The sequence below is a fragment of the Carcharhinus amblyrhynchos genome, chromosome 4 (assembly GCF_965287045.1).
Source record: "Carcharhinus amblyrhynchos chromosome 4, sCarAmb.v2.hapA, whole genome shotgun sequence".
Classification (NCBI taxonomy): domain Eukaryota; kingdom Metazoa; phylum Chordata; class Chondrichthyes; order Carcharhiniformes; family Carcharhinidae; genus Carcharhinus; species Carcharhinus amblyrhynchos.
Window position 1 is genome coordinate 47,095,303 of NC_137327.1, and position 18,586 is coordinate 47,113,888.

Genomic DNA, 18,586 nt, shown 5'->3' on the forward strand with positions numbered 1-18,586 from the left:
GGTTGACTCTTAATTGCTCTCTGAAATGGCCAAGGCATTCAATATTGAAGGTAGGTCACCACCTTCCCAGTGGCAATTAGGGATGGACAATAATGCTGACACCCACCTTCCACAAATGAAATATGTGCAATTTAAAAATGGATAAATTGCCAGCCAACAGGAAAAATGGAAACATTACTTCAGAGAAGAACTTGTAAACATACGAGAAAGGAATAGGCCATTCTGCCCCTCGAGCCTTCTCTGTCATTCAATATCATGGCTGATCTGTTCGTGGCCTGCTTGCCCCCCTGTCCCCTAACACTCAACTGAGTTTTGGATCAACAATCTGAATACATTCAAAATTGAGTTACACAATACTCAGCCTCCACAGCTCTCTGGGGTGGGGAATTCCAAAGAATTCCAAAGAAAAAAATTCCTCCTAATTTCCGTCTGCAATGGGTCCTTTATTCTGAAACTGTGGCTCTTAGCTCTAACTTGCACGCATGGAAAGGAAAAGCTACATGTATATTTTTCCAGTCATTATGTCAATAACCAAACAATGGGCCAGATCTTCCATTCTCTAGAAGGTTAGCTGAAGGCACCCTGGATGATGATTGGGAACCCCTCAGAAACCTGAATGCAGAGGCTGCATGTGAATTGCCTGGGAAGTTTCAGCTTTTGTTAGACCATTACACTGCAGCTGTAAACATCCGATATTGAGATTTATATTTGGAAACTTTCTGATTTACTTAGCAGAATAGTTCCCCTTCACTAACTTACCTTTTCTCCTAGCTTGTCAAAATAGTTGGCACATTTAATATTGCCATAATAGGGCAGCTAGAGCCATAAAAAGAAGTGAAACTTAATTTCCTCCTCACCCAACTACACTGAAGGACTCCAAGAACAGCTACCTCCAACAATTCTCAGCAGGTCCAAGTTAGATGCCTGGGTAAGAAATGTGGAGGTCCAGTCTACTGGAGGAAATGTAGGCCAGACTGGCAATCTGATATTGACTGTCACGCAACAGAAGAGTGTGTTCAATAAGTTCAACAGCTATTGTCCTTGTAATTAAGCTTGACTTTTAAACGGCCCTTTATCCTTTGCAGTGCTTGCACGACTGCCATAACGGGACAGTGTGGAGTACAATCTTAAATATTCCCCATGGAGTGGCATATACCATTAAATATTTAAATTCAGCATCAAGAATTTGTTCATCTCCCTTAGAAATCAGAGTTCCACAAGTGCCAAAGGTGACAGCACACACCCGATCCTCTGTAGCAGCTCTATGGGGAAAACATGTGGTTGGAGTTGTCTCCTCTGTAGGACAAGACACAGCTGTTACCTGGATATATGCATGCAAATACAAAAATGACAGCACTTAGAAACAAACGTTCACCTTTGATGCTCCAGATACAGAATCTTGAATATCACAGCCTCAGACTGGAACTTTGTGCACCCAGAATTGCAGTGCCAATATTGGGTCCATTAAAGAGTAACCTGCACAAATTTGCCACAAATTCTATCCCTTGCCCCAGTCGTTGTTTGAGGCATATTCCAATGGTCATCTGGAAGACCTCTCATCTTCTGTCCTTTATAAACTTTGGTCATGCAAAACACATTGGAACTCTGCTGTTCCTAGCTTTACCATGTAAAAAATATTCAAATATATCTTTCTCAGATCTAAAATGGGTGACTCACATTTATCCACATTGCAAACTCTCATTTTTCTTTATTTGTAATTTCTTGGCTCTTGTTTATACTACTTGCTATACCACCAATATTTACATCAATGGCAAATTCAGATATATGGGGCACAATTTTTCCAGCGCTGTGAACAGTGTCCAGCCAATCATAACTTTCCCAAGTCATTTTTTAAAAAAATATCAGCCTCATGCCAGAAATCAGTGTGAGGCCGATTACATTTCGGAAATTTTTATTCCCATGTCATTAGCAAGCCTGGGACAGTATCCTCTGAGCTTGCTAATGTTCCTGCCCCCACCAGGAGAGGTTCCCACCAGCAGGGATTAAAGCTGATCTCCATCAGCAGAGACCAGAAGTGATGACCTCGCTGGTGGGAACAGAGGCCATCGAAGCACCCTCAGAGGTCAGGGGTGGGGAGGGTGTCCCTTCGACCATGACAGTCTAGCACTACCAGCCTGGCACCGCCCACCAGGTGGAGAAGGGAGTCTCAGTAAGATTCTCTGTCAGAGAGCTGTTACAGACTCAATGGGCCAAATGGCCTCTTTTGTACTGTGGAGCATTCTATGACACTGTGGTAGTTCCTTTTCCATAACATACACGGTGTAATTCAGATGTTTTTTTCACAGAGACCGACATTTTTTATTTTGCCTCGTATACAATTATCAAAAGATAACTTCAAATAATACATGATAAAAATCACAAACTGAGCTGCCTAATTTTTATAGTAATAGTGTTACATGGGCAATTGCAGCATATAGTAGACAACAAGATCCAAGTTCAATCTAGGAGTTGCATTCTGCTGCTAACGACATTATTGAAAGTTCTACAATTAGTTTCAGTGTCCACAAGGAAAGGGGGGGAAATAAATGGCAGTATTGACAAACCGAAGTTGATACCACACACACACTTGCATATTCAGCAAAAAAACTCTCACACACTTGACAGTCCATGCTTCCTATTGTATTAACACTCGCCACCCAGGTTCACCCATTCTCACAAGAGACCCATATTATGATAGCATATGATACCAATAGAATATAGAAACAAGAGTAGGTCATTTATCCCCTCAATTGTTACACCATTTAATAAAATCATGGCTGATGTGTAACCTCATTCCACATACTCACCTTTGCCCCTAATCCCAGAATATCTCTGGTTAATAAAAATATATCAACCTTGGAGTTAAGATTAACAATTGATCTAGCAACAATTACTATTTGCAGAGATCAATTCCAAACTTGTGTGTGTAGACGTGCACTCTAATCTCAGTCCTGAATGGTCTGGTTGTCATTTTTGGACTATACCTCCTAGTCTTAGGTTTCACAACCAACATAAATAGTTTCCATCGATCCTATTGCCCTTCATATCATTATAATACACACGTCAACCATTTCAAATTCCAGAAAATACAACTCTAATTAATGTGATCTCTCCCTGTACTTTATCCCTTGGATCCCAAGTATCATTCAAGTTAATCTACTCCATGCTCCCTCCAAGGCCAATATACCTTTCCCTAAGGCTTCTGCCCAGAACTGCTAACAATACTACCAGATGGTCTAATCAGGAATTTATTTAACTGAAGTATGACTTCTACCCCCTTGTATTCATCCTTTAGTTACAATAGAGCTACACTATCACCACGATCATGACTCTTACCCACATGCAATGTGGGACTACCAGTGTCAACTGCAATGCCTCCTTACCGTCCTGGAGTTATTTTGTTATTTCACAGGACGTGCACGTCACTGGCTATACCAGCATTTATTGCCCTTCCCTAATTGCTTTTGAGAAGGTAGGGATGGGCAATAAATGCCGTAAATGCTAGCCTCGTCAGCAATGCCCATACCCTGTGAAATAATTAAATTAAATCTCAATTTAGTTGAGGAAGAGCTGATGATTCTGTTAGGAAACTGGTTTTAAAACAATAGGTACAATCAACAAAATGGTACTGACTGAATTAATTACTGCAGCTAGAAAAATAATTCCTTGAATATTAAGCTGTCACTGTGAAGCAAGGACAATAATCAGAAAAAAGTAAATGCTTTTCATAAGCTTTTGCCCCCAAAAACCATAAATTGAACATTTTGCAAGGTCATCACAAAGTTAGGAAACATCTGCATTGTAGATAAAGAAACATTTGCATAACAAACCAGTTTCATTTAAAATTTAAAAATTCCTAACATTATCTGAGTACGTCCATTCATTATATGCATTTAGGATTTTGCATCCCTTAGGTCAAATGGCCAAAATATATTGGCTTTAGGTAGCAAGACAACTATAGTTTGGTGAAAGTTTGTAATAACAACTTGCAATTTTTAATCAGATTCACTTGCTAGGCCCTGTCTAAGCTGGGAAACACTGACTGGAGCACATTGTAAGGGTTCTAATATCTGCTTTAGAATTAGGTAACTGGCCTGATCCAATATTGGATTGGATGTCTTCCACATATTCTTGGGATGCAGGAAATTGGTCTTCAAAGCTGGCCCTTGTGCCCCCACCATACTGACAACAAGTTCTACTCCGCAATCAGAGGGATAAATGTTTTTAGTTCCCATTCCCTCCATGTTACTAAAATACCATTATAATTGTTATCGGACAACAAATTTTATAAAATTGGGCACACAAAATGGAAGCAGACTAAAGTTACACTCAGAACCTCTCCACTAAAAATCACAAAGTAACAGACACCGATCAGTAGGCAAGAGCATGCTTTTAGAATGCAAATAAGGGCTAGCACATAAGGGAAGCTGGACAGGATGGCACCTACAGGAACTAAATCTCCACCCCATCAAAATCAGCACTTTTAAAACAGTCAAACAACCCATGGAGACACCTAAAATTAGCATAGTTAAGGAAACATTCCTGGCCCCTCAAAACCGTTTTTGAGATCAATGACACCTACGGTTCAAACCCCGGAGATTCTAGACTATTAAATAACCAGACAAAACAATTAACACACACCTAAAACAATTTCCTCAACGCTTGAAAACATCGAGACAGGATGGCTAAGGTCAAATACTGTAAATAAAATATTAGCATTTGAATCGCATACTGCACCTAAGTTCAGGTATAACTATAGCCTGCTGTGAGGGACGGGCAGAGCACTTTCAGGACAGTCCAATTGTATGTCCTGACTGTACTTCTCCGTCGACGTAAAAGGAAATAAAGTTGTGCCATTATTGAACTTCACCCTGAGTCCGTAGTGGTCGTTAACATAATGTTTTGGCATATGTCCCATTTACAATAACACTATTCAGTTAAATGCTCCACAATTTGTCTTAATCCTTGATGAAATTAATACGCACCTGCTCTTAGCCCTGGTCTCTTGTAAGGGGGAATAGCTTCTGTGATCTTCTGTCTGGTTTCCAGTCCAATTAAACAACGGTTGCTGTCTGGATGTACAAAGTCTATCACTAAGTTCAGTGCTGCTCACTTCTAGCCCTTTAATGAATACTCCTGTGTTTCCTCGCCTTGCAGGTTCACTAAAAGTTCTTTGACATGTATTGTACTTGTGGGTTTCACTGGGTGAGAAATCAAAGCTCTGTGTTTTCCGTAATAGCTTTTTCAGATGTTGATTCTGAGAATCTGGTGTTGAGAGATATCTAGACTGTATTTGAGAAGAGTCAACATTACTGTCACAATTAGCTTCTTCATCAGAGATACTATGCAATCGTCTACATGCCTCTGGTGTTGATGTATGAACAGAAGTACAAGTATTTTCTCCTCTCTTTTGATCAAAGACTTGGAAATTAGGGCTTAACTTTTTGCTGAGAATAGCTTCAGGTACAAAAACATCCTCATTATTTACAGTCCCATAACTGCCTGATGACTGCAGTGAGAGTTTGTCTCTCTGCCACATACCACAATATGTTGATCTGTTGCTTGGAGAATAACCACTACTGTTTGAGCTTGCATACTGTAATCTTTGCTCCATTCCACCTGACTGCCTCCTGTGTCCTATGTTAACAATTTCATTCCTTACACTATTGAGATCAGAAAGCCGACGGTCTGATGGTAATGACTTTCTAGTTCGCAATGCAGCTTCCAGCTTTTTTTCAAAGATAAGCTTCGTCTCTTGGCATTTGGACCAAGCAAATTTCCACTGTTTTATTCCCTTTTCATTTCTTAATTCACATGCTAGCTCCTTCATTTCTTGAAACTCAGTATCTGGAATTTCAGGATGCTGATGATGATGGTTTTCCAGATATTTCACAACTGAGCCACAGCGCTCTGGTGAACTGCAGTCATCCATGCTGATGCATGCAAGGTGCCGCATACCTTCTAGGGCCCATTCATAAGCCTGTAACGAAGACAAAGCAGCTTAGCAACCAAATTTATATTATAAAAGAAATTTCTCATGATTAAAATTTGGATCACTGAAAAAAGGAACACAGTTTCTTTTTCAACATAACACTCACTGTGTGCTGTAATGACCCAGATATTCTGTGGATGTAGACACACTTAAATTCATTATACCAACAAACCACAACAGTATGTTTGTTCAGCCAAAAGGTGAGAATGATTTTCTCCTTTAGCAAACAGTCAAAATAATTCTCAAGATCTTGGTTTCCTGCATCTGAAACACAACCTCCTCTAAAGACAGATGTGAACCAACTGTGAGATAGCAGCTGATTTACACTTGCTGTGCCAAATAACTCAATTGTCCACAAAAATATTTTGAATATACTTCATGAATATACTCACAGTGCAATAGTACCAAATAATAGTACCAATAGTACCAAACAAAAATGCTTAACTCAGGGTAGTTTTGACATTTGGGTATATAAAAGCCTATTTCATAAACAATATTAATAGACAATTTCCAACAAACCAGTATAATTCAAGGAACAAATGCGCCATTATACTTAATGAACACCACCAGCAAATCTCCGAGGTCTCAGTTTTCCAATCTATTAATCCATTTAGGAAACTCTAAGAAGAATAAAAATCTTTACCAATCCAACACATTCAAGAAGACTTTTTATTAGAGACTAAAAATGTGCACTTTTAACAGAATTTAAGATGATTTCATTCGTGTCTGAATCCACTTTATCCCAAAATGAAGAATGCCTTCTGTCACTGCTGACTATTAAGGTTCCCATGGGAATTGAGCTTTGGAAGTCTCTAACAAAACCTGCTAAATCTTTGCACAAATTCATATTCAATTGTTAATCACATTGTAAAGATGGCTGGAGTGGTGGAAAATTTGGTGCAGTAAAATGTGCCTTTTGGCTTGAGTCAAATCATTGGGCAGAATTAAATGACGGAACATAGAACAGCACAGCACAGGCCCTTCGGACTTTGATGTTGTGCCGAGCTTTGTCTGAAACCAAGATCAAGCTATCCCATTCCCTATCATTCAGGTGTGCTCCATGTGCCTATCCAATAACCACTTGAAAATTCCTAAAGTGTCCTACTCCACTATCATAGCAGGCAGTCCATTCCACACCCCAAGCACTCTGAGTAAAGAACCTACCTCAGGCATCCCTCCTGTTTCTCCCACCATGAGCCTTATAGTTCTGCACCCTAGTAACAGCTACATCCACCCGAGGAAATAGTCTCTGAACGCCACTCTATCTATCCCCCTCATCATCTCATAAATCTCTATTAAGTCACCTCTCATCTTCCTCCACTCTTAAGAGAAAAGCCCTAGCTCCCTCAACCTTTCCTCAGGAGACCTACCCTCCAAACCAGGCAGCATCCTGGTAAATCTCCTCTGCACTCTCACCAATGCTTCCACATTCTTCTTATAGTGAGGTGACCAGAATTGCACACAATATTCCCAATGTGGTCTCACAAGGTCCTGTACAGTTGCAGCATAACCCCATGGCTCCTTAACTCAAACCCCTTGTTAATAAACACTAACACACTGTAGGCCTTCTTCATGGCTCTATCCACTTGAGTGGCAACCTTCAGAGATCTGTGGATATGAACCCCAAGGTCTCTTTGTTCCTCCACATTCCTCAGAACCCTGCCGTTGACCTTGTAATCTGCATTCAAATTTGTCCTACCAAAATGAATTACCTCGTACTGATCAGGGTTAAACTCCATTGCCACTTTTTGGCCCAGCTCTGCATCCTATCAATGTCTCTTTGTAGCCTACAACAGCCCTCCACCTCATCCACTACTCCCCCAATCTTGGTGTCATCGGCAAATTTACTGACCCACCCTTCAGCCCTCTCTTCCAAGTCATTGATAAAAATCAGAAATAGCAGAGGACCCAGCACTGATCCCTGTAGTACACTACCAGTAACTGGTCTCCAGTCTGAAAATTTTCCATCCACCACCATCCTCTGTCTTCTATGAGATAGTCATGATGTAGAGATGCCAGCGTTGGACTGGAGTAAACTGAAGTCTCACAACATCAGGTTAAAGTTTTGATAGTAAACGCCACTAGCTTTCGGAACACTGTTCCTTCGTCATGTGAGTGGAGAGTTCTGATCACAAACAGGGCATATAAAGGCACATACAGTTTACAGGATACTGATTAGAATGCAAGTCTTTAAGACTTGAATAGCAAATTAGCTGTAAAAGGTGCAGACAATGTGAGTGGAGATAGTGATAAGCATAGGTTAAAGAGATGTGTATTGTCTCTAGACAGGACAGTAAGTGAGATGTTACATGTTCAGGCAAGTCATGGGGGTCACAGATAATGTGACATGAACCCAAGATCCCAGTTGAGGCCATCCTCATGTGTGCGGAACTTGGCTATCAGTTTCTGCTCAGTGACTGCGCTGTCATACGTCGTGAAGGCCGAATGGCCGTGACCACTGAAGTATTTGCCAACAGGAAGGGAACAGTCTTGCCTGGTGATTGTTGAGCGGTGTTCATTCAGACGTTGTCACAGCGTCTGCATGGTCTCCCCAATGTACCATGCCTCGGGACATCCTTTTCTGCAGTGTATCAGGTAGATAGCGTTGGCCAAGTTGCAAGAGTATGTGCTATGTACCTGGTGGATGGTGTTCTCATGTGAGATGATGGCATCCACATCGATGATGTCATGCATGTCCTGCAGAGGTTGCTGCGGCAGGGTTGTATGGTGTTGTGGTCACTGTTCTCCTGAAGGCTGGGTAGTTTGCTGTGGACAACGCTCTGTTTGAGGTTGTGCAGTTGTTTGAAGGCAAGAAGTGGGGATGGCCCTGGCAAGATGTTCGTCTTCATCAATGACATGCTGAAGACTCCGCAGATGATGTTGTAGCTTCTCTGCTCCGAGGAAGTACTGGACGACGAAGCATACTCTGTCCACTGTGACCCGTTTGTCTTCTGAGGAGGTCAGTGCGGTTTTTTGCTGTGGCACATTGGAACTGTCGACTGATGAGTCGCGCGCCATATCCTGTTCTTATGAGGGCATCTTTCAGCGCCTGAAGGTGTCTGTTGCGATCCTCTTCATCTGAGTAGATCCTGTATATAAGGAGGTCTTGTCCGTAGGGAATGGCTTCTTTAATGTGTTTAGGATGGAAGCTGGAGAAGTGGAGCATCGTGAGGTTATCTGTGGGCTTGCAGTACAGCAAGGTGCTGAGGTGACAGTCCTTAATGGAGAAGCGTGTCCAAGAATGCAACCAATTCCAGAGAATAGTCATGGACAAATCCCACGACTTGCCTGAACTTGCAACATGTTACTTACTGTCCTGTCAGGAGACAATGCACATCTCTTTAACCTGTGCTTAATACTATCTCCACTCACATTGTCTGCACCTTTAAGACTTGAATAGCAGATTATCTGTAAAGGCTCGCATTCTAATCAGTATTCTGTAAACTGTGTGCGCCTTTGTATGCCCTGTTTGTGATCAGAACGCTCCACTCACCTGACGAAGGAACGGCGTTCCGAAAGCTAGTGGCGTTTACTGCCAAATAAACCTGTTGCGCTTTAACCTGGTGTTGTGAGACTTCTTTCTATGAGGTAGCCAGTTACTTATCCAAATCAGCTAAATTTCCTTCTATCCCACATCTCCTCGCTTTCTTCATGAGCCTACCATGGGGAACCTTATCAAACGCCTTACTAAAATCCTTGTGTGCGACATCAACTGCTCTATCTTTATCTACACACTTAGTTACGTCTTCAAAGAATTCAATCAAATTTGTGAGGCAAGACTTGCCCTTCACGAATCCGTACTGACTATCCTGGATTAAGCTGCATCTTTCCAAATGGTCAGAAATCCTATCCCTCCTGACCTTTTCCATTAACTTACCGACCATCGAAGTAAGACTAACTGGCCTATAATTACCAGGGTCATTCCTATTCCCTTTCTTGAACAGAGGAACAACATTCGCTACTCTCCAGTCTTCTGGCACCATCCCCTGAGGACCCAAAGATCAAAGCCAAAGGCTCTGCAATCTCATCCCTTGCCAGCAAAGAATCCAAGGATATATTCCATCTGGCCCAGGGGACTTATTGATCCTCAGATTTTTCAGAATTGCTAATATATCTTCCCTCAGAACATCTACCTCCTCTAGCCTATCAGCCTGTATCACACTCTCATGCTCAAAAATGTGGCCGCTCTCCTTGGTGAGCACTGAAGATTAGTATTCATTCAGTGCCTCTCCTACCTCTTCTGACACCATGCACAAGTTCCCACTACTATCCTTGACTGGCCCTAACCTCACCCAGGTCATTCTTTTATTTCTCACGTAAGAGTAAAAAGCCTTGGGGTTTTCCTTTATCTGATCTGCCAAGGACTTCTCATGCCCCCCTCCTGATTCTCCTATGCCCTTTTTTTAAGCTCATCCCTTGCTACCTTGTAACCCTCAAGCGACCCATCTAAACTCTGTTTTCTAATCCTAACATATGCTTCCTTTTTCCTCTTAACAGGACATTCAACCTCTTTTGTGAACCATGTTCCCTCACTCGGCCATTTCCTCCCTGCCTGAAGGGCCATATCTATTAAGGACATGCAGTATTTGTTCCTTGAACAAGCTCTACTTTTCACTTGTGCCTTTTCCTGACAGTTTCTATTCCCATCTTATGCTCCCTAATTCTTGCCTAATCGCATCATAATTACCCCTTCCCCAATTATAAACCTTGCCCTGATGTATAGCCCTATCCCGCTTCATTGCGCTAATGAAAGATGCTGAATTGTGGTCACTATCTCCAAAGTGCTCGCCTACAAACAAATCTAACACTTGGCCCAGTTCGTTATCCAGTACCAAGTCCAATGTGGCCCCACCTCTCGTCGGCCTATCCACATAGTGTGTCAGGAAACCCTCCTGCACACAGTATACAAAAACTGCCCCATCCGAACTATTCGACCTATTAAGGTTCCAATCAATATTTGGAAAGTTAAAGTCACCAGGAATCCAAGAATGAGTAATGTTCATATTAAACCACAATAAAACTCTCCTTTTTCTCTTCATTAACATTTTCACCATGATCAGCACAAAAATTCAACAACATCAAAATAAGGATTTAAGACAAAACACATGTTTTGTATAACAAAATAAAATTACAGTGGATGTTGGACTCAAACAAAAACAGAAAATGCTGGAAAATCTCAGCAAGTCTGACAGCATCTGTGCAGAGAGAACATAGCTAATGTTTCCAGTCTGGATGACTCATGATACGTGTATCAGTCCTTTTTCAAGGCTAAGAATTGTTTTGCTCACAAATTATTAAGCAGAAGTGCTACAAATAAAGATTCAGCTTAAAATGTATTTATGTTTTGCTGTATTTTTTTTATCTTTCCTCACCAACCAAGGTTAAGCTGGCCCACACCAAATATCATTCATTTTTCTTCATTTTCCTTCTCCATTGATCAAGTACATGGCAATCATACCTCAGCATGGAAGAAATAGTCACTGAACCAAATGAATAGGGAACGTTTTAGTCAATGAAGTTGTACCAAATTGATCAGTTATTTTAACTGAATCACCTAATGTACAATAAAATATCCAAGTACAATTTTACTTTGATTTAAAGACATGATTCTTAAGTTTAGCTAAGCCATATTTGGAAGACAGGCAGACACTTGCCCAAAGGAAAAAAAACAAAACTGAATTCCATTCTTGTGGATTTTGTAACAGCTGGGCAAACACGGCACTACAACTGACATGACATGAGAACAACCTAGCGAAAAGATGGTGCATGGCAGAGAAATAAAAGCCTTTTTGGGAGGAGTGAAGGGCAGAACAACACTTCAATTATTCAAAGTTAAACTTGAAAAGAAAGATCACTGATTAAAAACCATGAACAACAACATGGTACATCTACATACAATTACAAATCATCTACAGAACAGCATTAGGCTTTTGGCTCTACTGATCTGTGTGAATGTTTGTACTCTTCTTATTCCAATTATCTTTTCCCACCCTCCCCCATGCCCCTCTATTCTCGTCCTACTTGTGCATCAAGTTTCCTCTTAATCGCATTAATGTTTTCTACTTCATGTGGCATAAGTTCCATGTTCTGTATAAAGAAACCCTTCCTAAACATTTTATCTTAACAGGTAGTGGCAATCCTAGATATATATTTATGCCCCCATTTTCTAGACTCACCCACAACTGAAAATGTTTTGCACATCCAAAGTCCTTTGTCTTGAGGTTTTGCATGATAACTGCAAGCAGCATTAAAAACCTTTCCAATAAGGATTTATATGAAGTTGTGTTTTGTATGCTGTGCAAATCCCCTTAAATGTCTCAATAGTTATAAAATGATGTGCTTGAGATGAGACAAAACGATTTTGTTCTATTAAGCTACTTACGTCCTTTCTGTAACAGCTACTAACACAGGAATTCATGTTGAACCATTTAGTGATACAGCACTTTTACAATGTTAACGGTACAGAATATTGTTCATCAGCTTGTGCTTATGTTATCATGCAACACTGCTTACGCTCATTAAGAACAACCCTATTTCACATTATTCATGATCACACAAATAATGATCGACAGTTGAAAGAACAATAAAAAGTACTTAAAATCACTGACATACCTAAGATTGTTTGACTCCGTACCAAAAACATCTAATCTATTTCGTGAGGGTGGGCATACTGTGATAATACAAGATGAGATAATCACCATGCAGTATATTTAAGGCACAGGCTGAGTTTCAAGTGTCCAATGGGCATTTATTAAGGGACCATTTAGGCACACAGTTTCATTGCTGGAAGTTCTGTATGAATAATTCAGGGGCAGTGCAGATGTACCTAAAAATCAATATCAATCTGGTAGAGTTACAACACAGGACTACTTCTGTGCCAAACAATATTGCTGAGGAGGAGGTACAGAGGAGATGGCAGGGGTAAGTTTTTCACTCAGAGGGTGGTGGGTGAGTGGAATCGGCTGCTATCGGTGGTGGTGGAAGCAAATTCGTAGGGTCTTTTAAGAGATTTCTGGATGAGTACATGAGATTTAATAGGATTGAGGGTTATAGACAGGTCTAGTAGGCAGGGATATGATCAGTGCAACTTGTGGGCCGAAGGGCCTGTTTGTGCTGTAGTTTTTCTATGTTCTAAGTAGCAAGTAATGGAGCTAAGTGATTCAACAACCAAAAGATCAGATTCAAGTTCTGAAGTCCTTTCACGTTCAGTTGTGAATAGTGGTGTGCAATAAAGCAACTCACTGGAGAGGTGGTTCCTCAATGATGGGGGGGCGCATCAAGGTAAGCCTGAAGCCTTTGCAGCCAGAAGTGCCAAGCAGATGATTCATCTCGGCCTCCTCCAGAGATCCCAAGCATCACAGATGCCAGTCTTCAGTCAATTCAATTCAATTCACTCCACAAGTGATATCAAGAAATAGCTCAAGGCCATTTATATGGTACAAGGAAGGAGTATGATGGAATACTCTCCCCATGCATGGATAACGCACCTCCAACAACATTCAAGAAACTCAACACGATCCAGGGCAAAGCAGTCCTCTTCTTTGACAACTCATCCACTACCTTCAACATCCAGTTTGTCCACCATGAATGCACAGTGGCAGCAGTGTGTACCATTCACAAGATACACTATAAGGTCTCACCATGGCTCCTTCAGCATCACGATCTAAAGCCAGAACCTCTGCCACTAGGACAAGGACAGCAGATGCATGAGAACACCACCATCTGCAAGTTTCTATCCAAGCCACACACTATCCTGACTTGGAACTCAATCACCGTGCCCTCACTGTTGCTATGTCAAAATCCTGGAACTCTCTCCTTAACAGCACCATGGGCATATCTACACCACATCAATTGCAGCAGTTCAAGAAGGCAGCTCACTACCACTTTCTCAAGGGCAATAAATGTTGAATTAGCTACTGATGTCCACATCCTAATGATGAACTAAAAAATTTAACACAAACAAATAGGAGGAAAATCTCACTACTCTGAAATATGAAATAGATCTAGAAAACTTAATTTGGTCAGTCTCCATCTAAATCTTAGTGGGAAAAAGGATACAGCTCAAAATATTAATTATTTGGTATTAAATTGATGCTCCTTCTCAGAAGCAAGTGCTGCTAGAAGAAGAATACGTCACTTAATTGGAGCAGTGAGGCATGCTGTTCTTAGTTTCTAGTCAAGTTTTATTGCAAGGGCATGCTGAGGAAGTTGCAATTGAGGAACTTTATCACAATAAAGCAAGTATGAAAATTCCTCAGTACAATGAGTTGAAACGCGTTACTCTTTTCAATGTGATCAGCACTCCATGAAAATGTTGGCAAAAAAAGCAGCAAGAAGCATTACAATCACTATCAGGTACAGTAGTGGTTGAGCTGGCTTTGCTATTATGTCTCTTCTGTAACTTAATTATAGTGGTTTCTTATAAAAAGGAGTTTTGTCAGATGTTCAGCTTTTTAGAGCAAAGCTAAAATCACGCAAGAGGGCAAGTTCCAAAATATCTTGTAGAAATATAACATAAAGCATGAATGAACAAAATAATGGATTAGAATTACGTAATCAATTCACACTGCCCCACACTTCGGTGACCATTACTGCAAGAAGGAAACATCAATGGAATTTTTGACCCAGTTCTCAATTAGGAGTAACATTGCCTTCTTCTACTGTGATTAGGGTTGATAACTGTGATTACATGTACTCTTGAAGGTTTCATCACAAACCTCACATTTCAGCCATTAGTCAGTCTATGTCAAATGGAAAGCAAAAATATTTATAACCGATTGGATGCCAGTTAGTAAACTGTCTTTTCACCTACTTTTAATATTTTTATATATGGTACAGAAATATATTCAAAGGAAATGACAAAAACAACAATTTCTTATAACACCCATGATTTTCTCTCAGGGTTGCAGGCAATGCTCTCCTGGAGACTGATCTTTCTACATCAATACTGGAGGGCTATCAATCATCCATCATAACAAGTATACAGAAATAACCCTGAAACACATTGGAAATTAAAGACGACTGATAACATATCATAGAATCCCTACAGTGCGGAAGGGGGCCATTCAGCCCATCGAGTCTGCGCCAACCACAATCCCACCCAGGTCCTACTTCGCAACCCCACACATTTACTCTGCTAATCCCCCTGACACTAGGATCAAGTTACCATGGTCAATCCACCTATCCAGCACATCTTTGGACTGTGGGAGAAAACTGGAGCACCTGAAGGAAACCCATGCAGACACAGGGAGAATGTGCAAACTCCACACAGACAGTGACCCAAGGGCAGAATTGAACTCGGGTCCCTGGTGCTGTGAGGCAGCAGTGCTAACCACTGTGTCGCTGTGCTCAAAGCATAAACATCCATTTTTTTTTATTGATAAAAGGAATAAAATTGTTGAACTCTATAATAAAAGTGAACATATGATACAGAAACTCCATCTTTTCAAGCTATGATAGGGTTTTCCCCTTAGGCATGTGTTGTAGCTTTCTTTCACTAGCTGTAAAGAATGTGAACACATCCTAATAATCATTTCAAGAATACAAACAGAAACCCATGAATTCAGCAGCTGTGAAGAGCCAATTCCAATCTGCTGTATTTCTGCCTATTGTTTTTAAAACTGAACTGTGTCACCAAACACTTGCTCTAGATCTTTAGTCAAAGTCAAGTTTTAGATCCTTTTCCTTTCATTATAATTTACCTGACGCTATCTCGGCAGTTTAAATTGAGAAAAGCTGAGCTCTTAAAAGATGAACAAAGTGAAAATGAATATAGCAAAATGAGTATTGATGCATCATTCTCTCAAGAGAAGTGCCCCTTCAACCTCTACAAAGATGGAAAGACAACTCTAATTTACCTTCTAAACCTTTTCATAGAATCCTACAGTGCAGAAAGAAGTCATTCGGCCCGTTGGGTTTGCACCAACTACAATCCCACCCAGGCCCTATTCCCATATCCCTACATATTTACCCACTAATTCCTCTAACCTACACATCTCAGGACACTAAGGGGCAATTTAGAATGGCCAATCAACCTAGCACGCACATTTCTGGACTGTGGGAGGAAATCGGGGCACGCAGAGGAAACCCACACAGACACAGGGAGAATGTGCAAACTCCACACAGACAGTGACCCGAACCAGGATTTGAACCCAGGTCCCTGGATCTGTGAAGCAGCTGTGCTAACCACTGTGCTGCCATGCCACCCCATGAAGCAGCAGTGCTAGCCAACTGTGCCAAAAGTAATGATTTGCTGAGCATTATATATTGCAAATAACCTTCTATTTGCAGGCTGCCACTCAATACTTTATCAGTTAATGATTTCATGAAATGCCATTCACTGTATTGAGATAATTTTATCAAACTAAATGAATTCAAATTCTGAAAGTGGGAACTTGGCATTTTTACTTCCATTCAGCAGGTCATGGGTTAAAACCTCAATCCGAGCCTTGAATGCATAATTTAGGATGACACTTTCCTGTTGGTTGAGGGTGTGCTGCATTGTCAGAGGCACTACCCTTCATATGAGACATTAAACTGAGATCCCATCTGCCTGTTTAGGTAGTGGTAAAAGATTTAACAGTACCATGAGAAGATTTTCTATTCCTTTATCCATCAACAAAAACCACAACCAACCATTGATTATTTTGCTATTTGTAGGGCCACATTCTATGTGAAATGCCAGCCATATTTCCCTCCACAGAAGCAGTGATGGTGCTTCAAAGGCAATCCATTGGCTGTGAAGAGTTTCAAGACATAAAAAATGTGAAAGGTGCCATATAAATGCAAGGATGAATATTGTTCTTATTTTAAGGTTTAATAATGCTCCTCTCTTTCAATACACCTCCAAACCTTTACTGGATTTTGGCATACTGGCTTGAAGAAAGATTCTCATTATTTGATTTTATTTTTCACTATATATGATTGTACAATTCATTTCAATGTATAATCAATTTATTTTGTTTTGTGTACACACTCTACAAGTTGTATGGTTCATTTATTAAAAGCCTATGCACAAGGATAAAGTACAAGCTTTTAAAATAAAATATTTAACTATTCAGTTGGACATAGATCAAAATTGAGCCTGATGTGAAGTAATAGCTAACAAACTGTAATTCAAATGTGGTAAACATAATCACAGGAAACCAGATGCAAGATGGTGTTACTTTAAAATAAGTGCTAATTAAAGGATGCTCGCGTTTCAGTTCTTGGAAATTAAATCAATCCTGAAACAGAATAACCTTGAATAAATTGCTGCAATATGCAAATGAAAGACAGCTGGCAGCGCAGCAGATCTGGCACTATATACATAGGTTTTCCCACGAAATTCTTAGATGAGTTTCTGAAGCTTATTTATTCACCTGACTGAAGTAGGAAATGTAGATAAGACCAACCCTTCCCCCAACAATTTTTAAATAGGAACGTAAGCAGAGAACTGCGAAGTGTTTGATTTTCTCGGCAGATGGTACAGGAGGGGGAGGGAGCCTGAAAAGGTGGGAGAAAATTACTGGGAAAAGAAACTACAGCAAAAGACTCCAAAAATACAATTAGTTAATAGTCTGCGTATCACAGTCTTTTAGGTTTTGATCATTGATCAAGGAGTTATAGGAAGAGGCAGTGAAAGAAAAGATATGACATGTCTAAAGAAAAAGGGGATTTTTATACAAATATATTTACCATTACTTATGAAGGTGATTTCTGGTCCATTCCAGTATTCAGAATAAAGATGAATTTGTCTATGCCAAAGACTGAAATGACAGATGGGAGAAAAACTGCAGTGAATGGCTTCAAAAGGCTGGTGACCCAGCAGTGCTCTGGACTCATGGTTCAGCCAGACAGCATGATAAGTGACATTTTAATTCTTAGAATGGAATGGGCCATGACAAAGAAAATAATGGATGACTTTTCTCCCCCTCCCTAATTCCATTTTAGCCCTAGTCACACTTACCATCATAATAAAATGGGTCTCTGACATCATCAAATTCTTCTGGAACAAAGATTCCCAGCTCCCAGGCTATACACATATGGAGCATACTAAATTCTTTACAGCTTTAAACTGAGATTATGCTATGTCATGGGGAATTTAAAAGCTTAATATCTAACTATAGATGGTAAACATATTTATTAATGGTTATATCTAAATTAAACATGTTATGAGTGCAGATGTTTTAATGAAAAAATCCACTTTTACCTTTCTGCATCAAAATAATCTCAAATGCAATTTTTGAGATATTAGTTCACAAGATAATCATAGACAGTCATACTCAATAGCTCCCAAAGTCAATAATAAGTTAGCATTAGGAGATCATGAAAGTATAGCTTTTAACACCATACGAAACACAATCAGACTTGAGAATCTGCACATGTAAAATACAAATCAGTGTAAAGCATTTTGAATTAGGAAGTCAATACTACATCAAGCTTATACCACTGCAACGTTTTTAACATTCTACACTTCTCCTAAATTAGTTTTCAATTCCAGGTCTCTCTTATTTTTTGAATGATCAACTGTAGAGACGCTCAACTAGCTTAAGCAGCGGCCCCAAAGACAAGCATTGATCCATAGGACAATACAGCACAGTCTGAATTTGAGAT

General features: G+C 40.2%; 1 protein-coding gene across 2 annotated transcripts in view; it reads right to left on the reverse strand.

The window, feature by feature from the left end:
- Positions 1-18,586, reverse strand: part of plekhg4 (pleckstrin homology domain containing, family G (with RhoGef domain) member 4) — a 203,975-nt gene that overhangs the window by 33,972 nt on the left and 151,417 nt on the right. For both annotated transcript variants that reach the window (XM_080187099.1, XM_080187098.1), the window contains exon 14: positions 4,986-5,980. In XM_080187099.1, the coding sequence (XP_080043225.1) occupies positions 4,986-5,980 (995 nt within the window). The remainder of the gene's footprint in view (positions 1-4,985; positions 5,981-18,586) is intronic.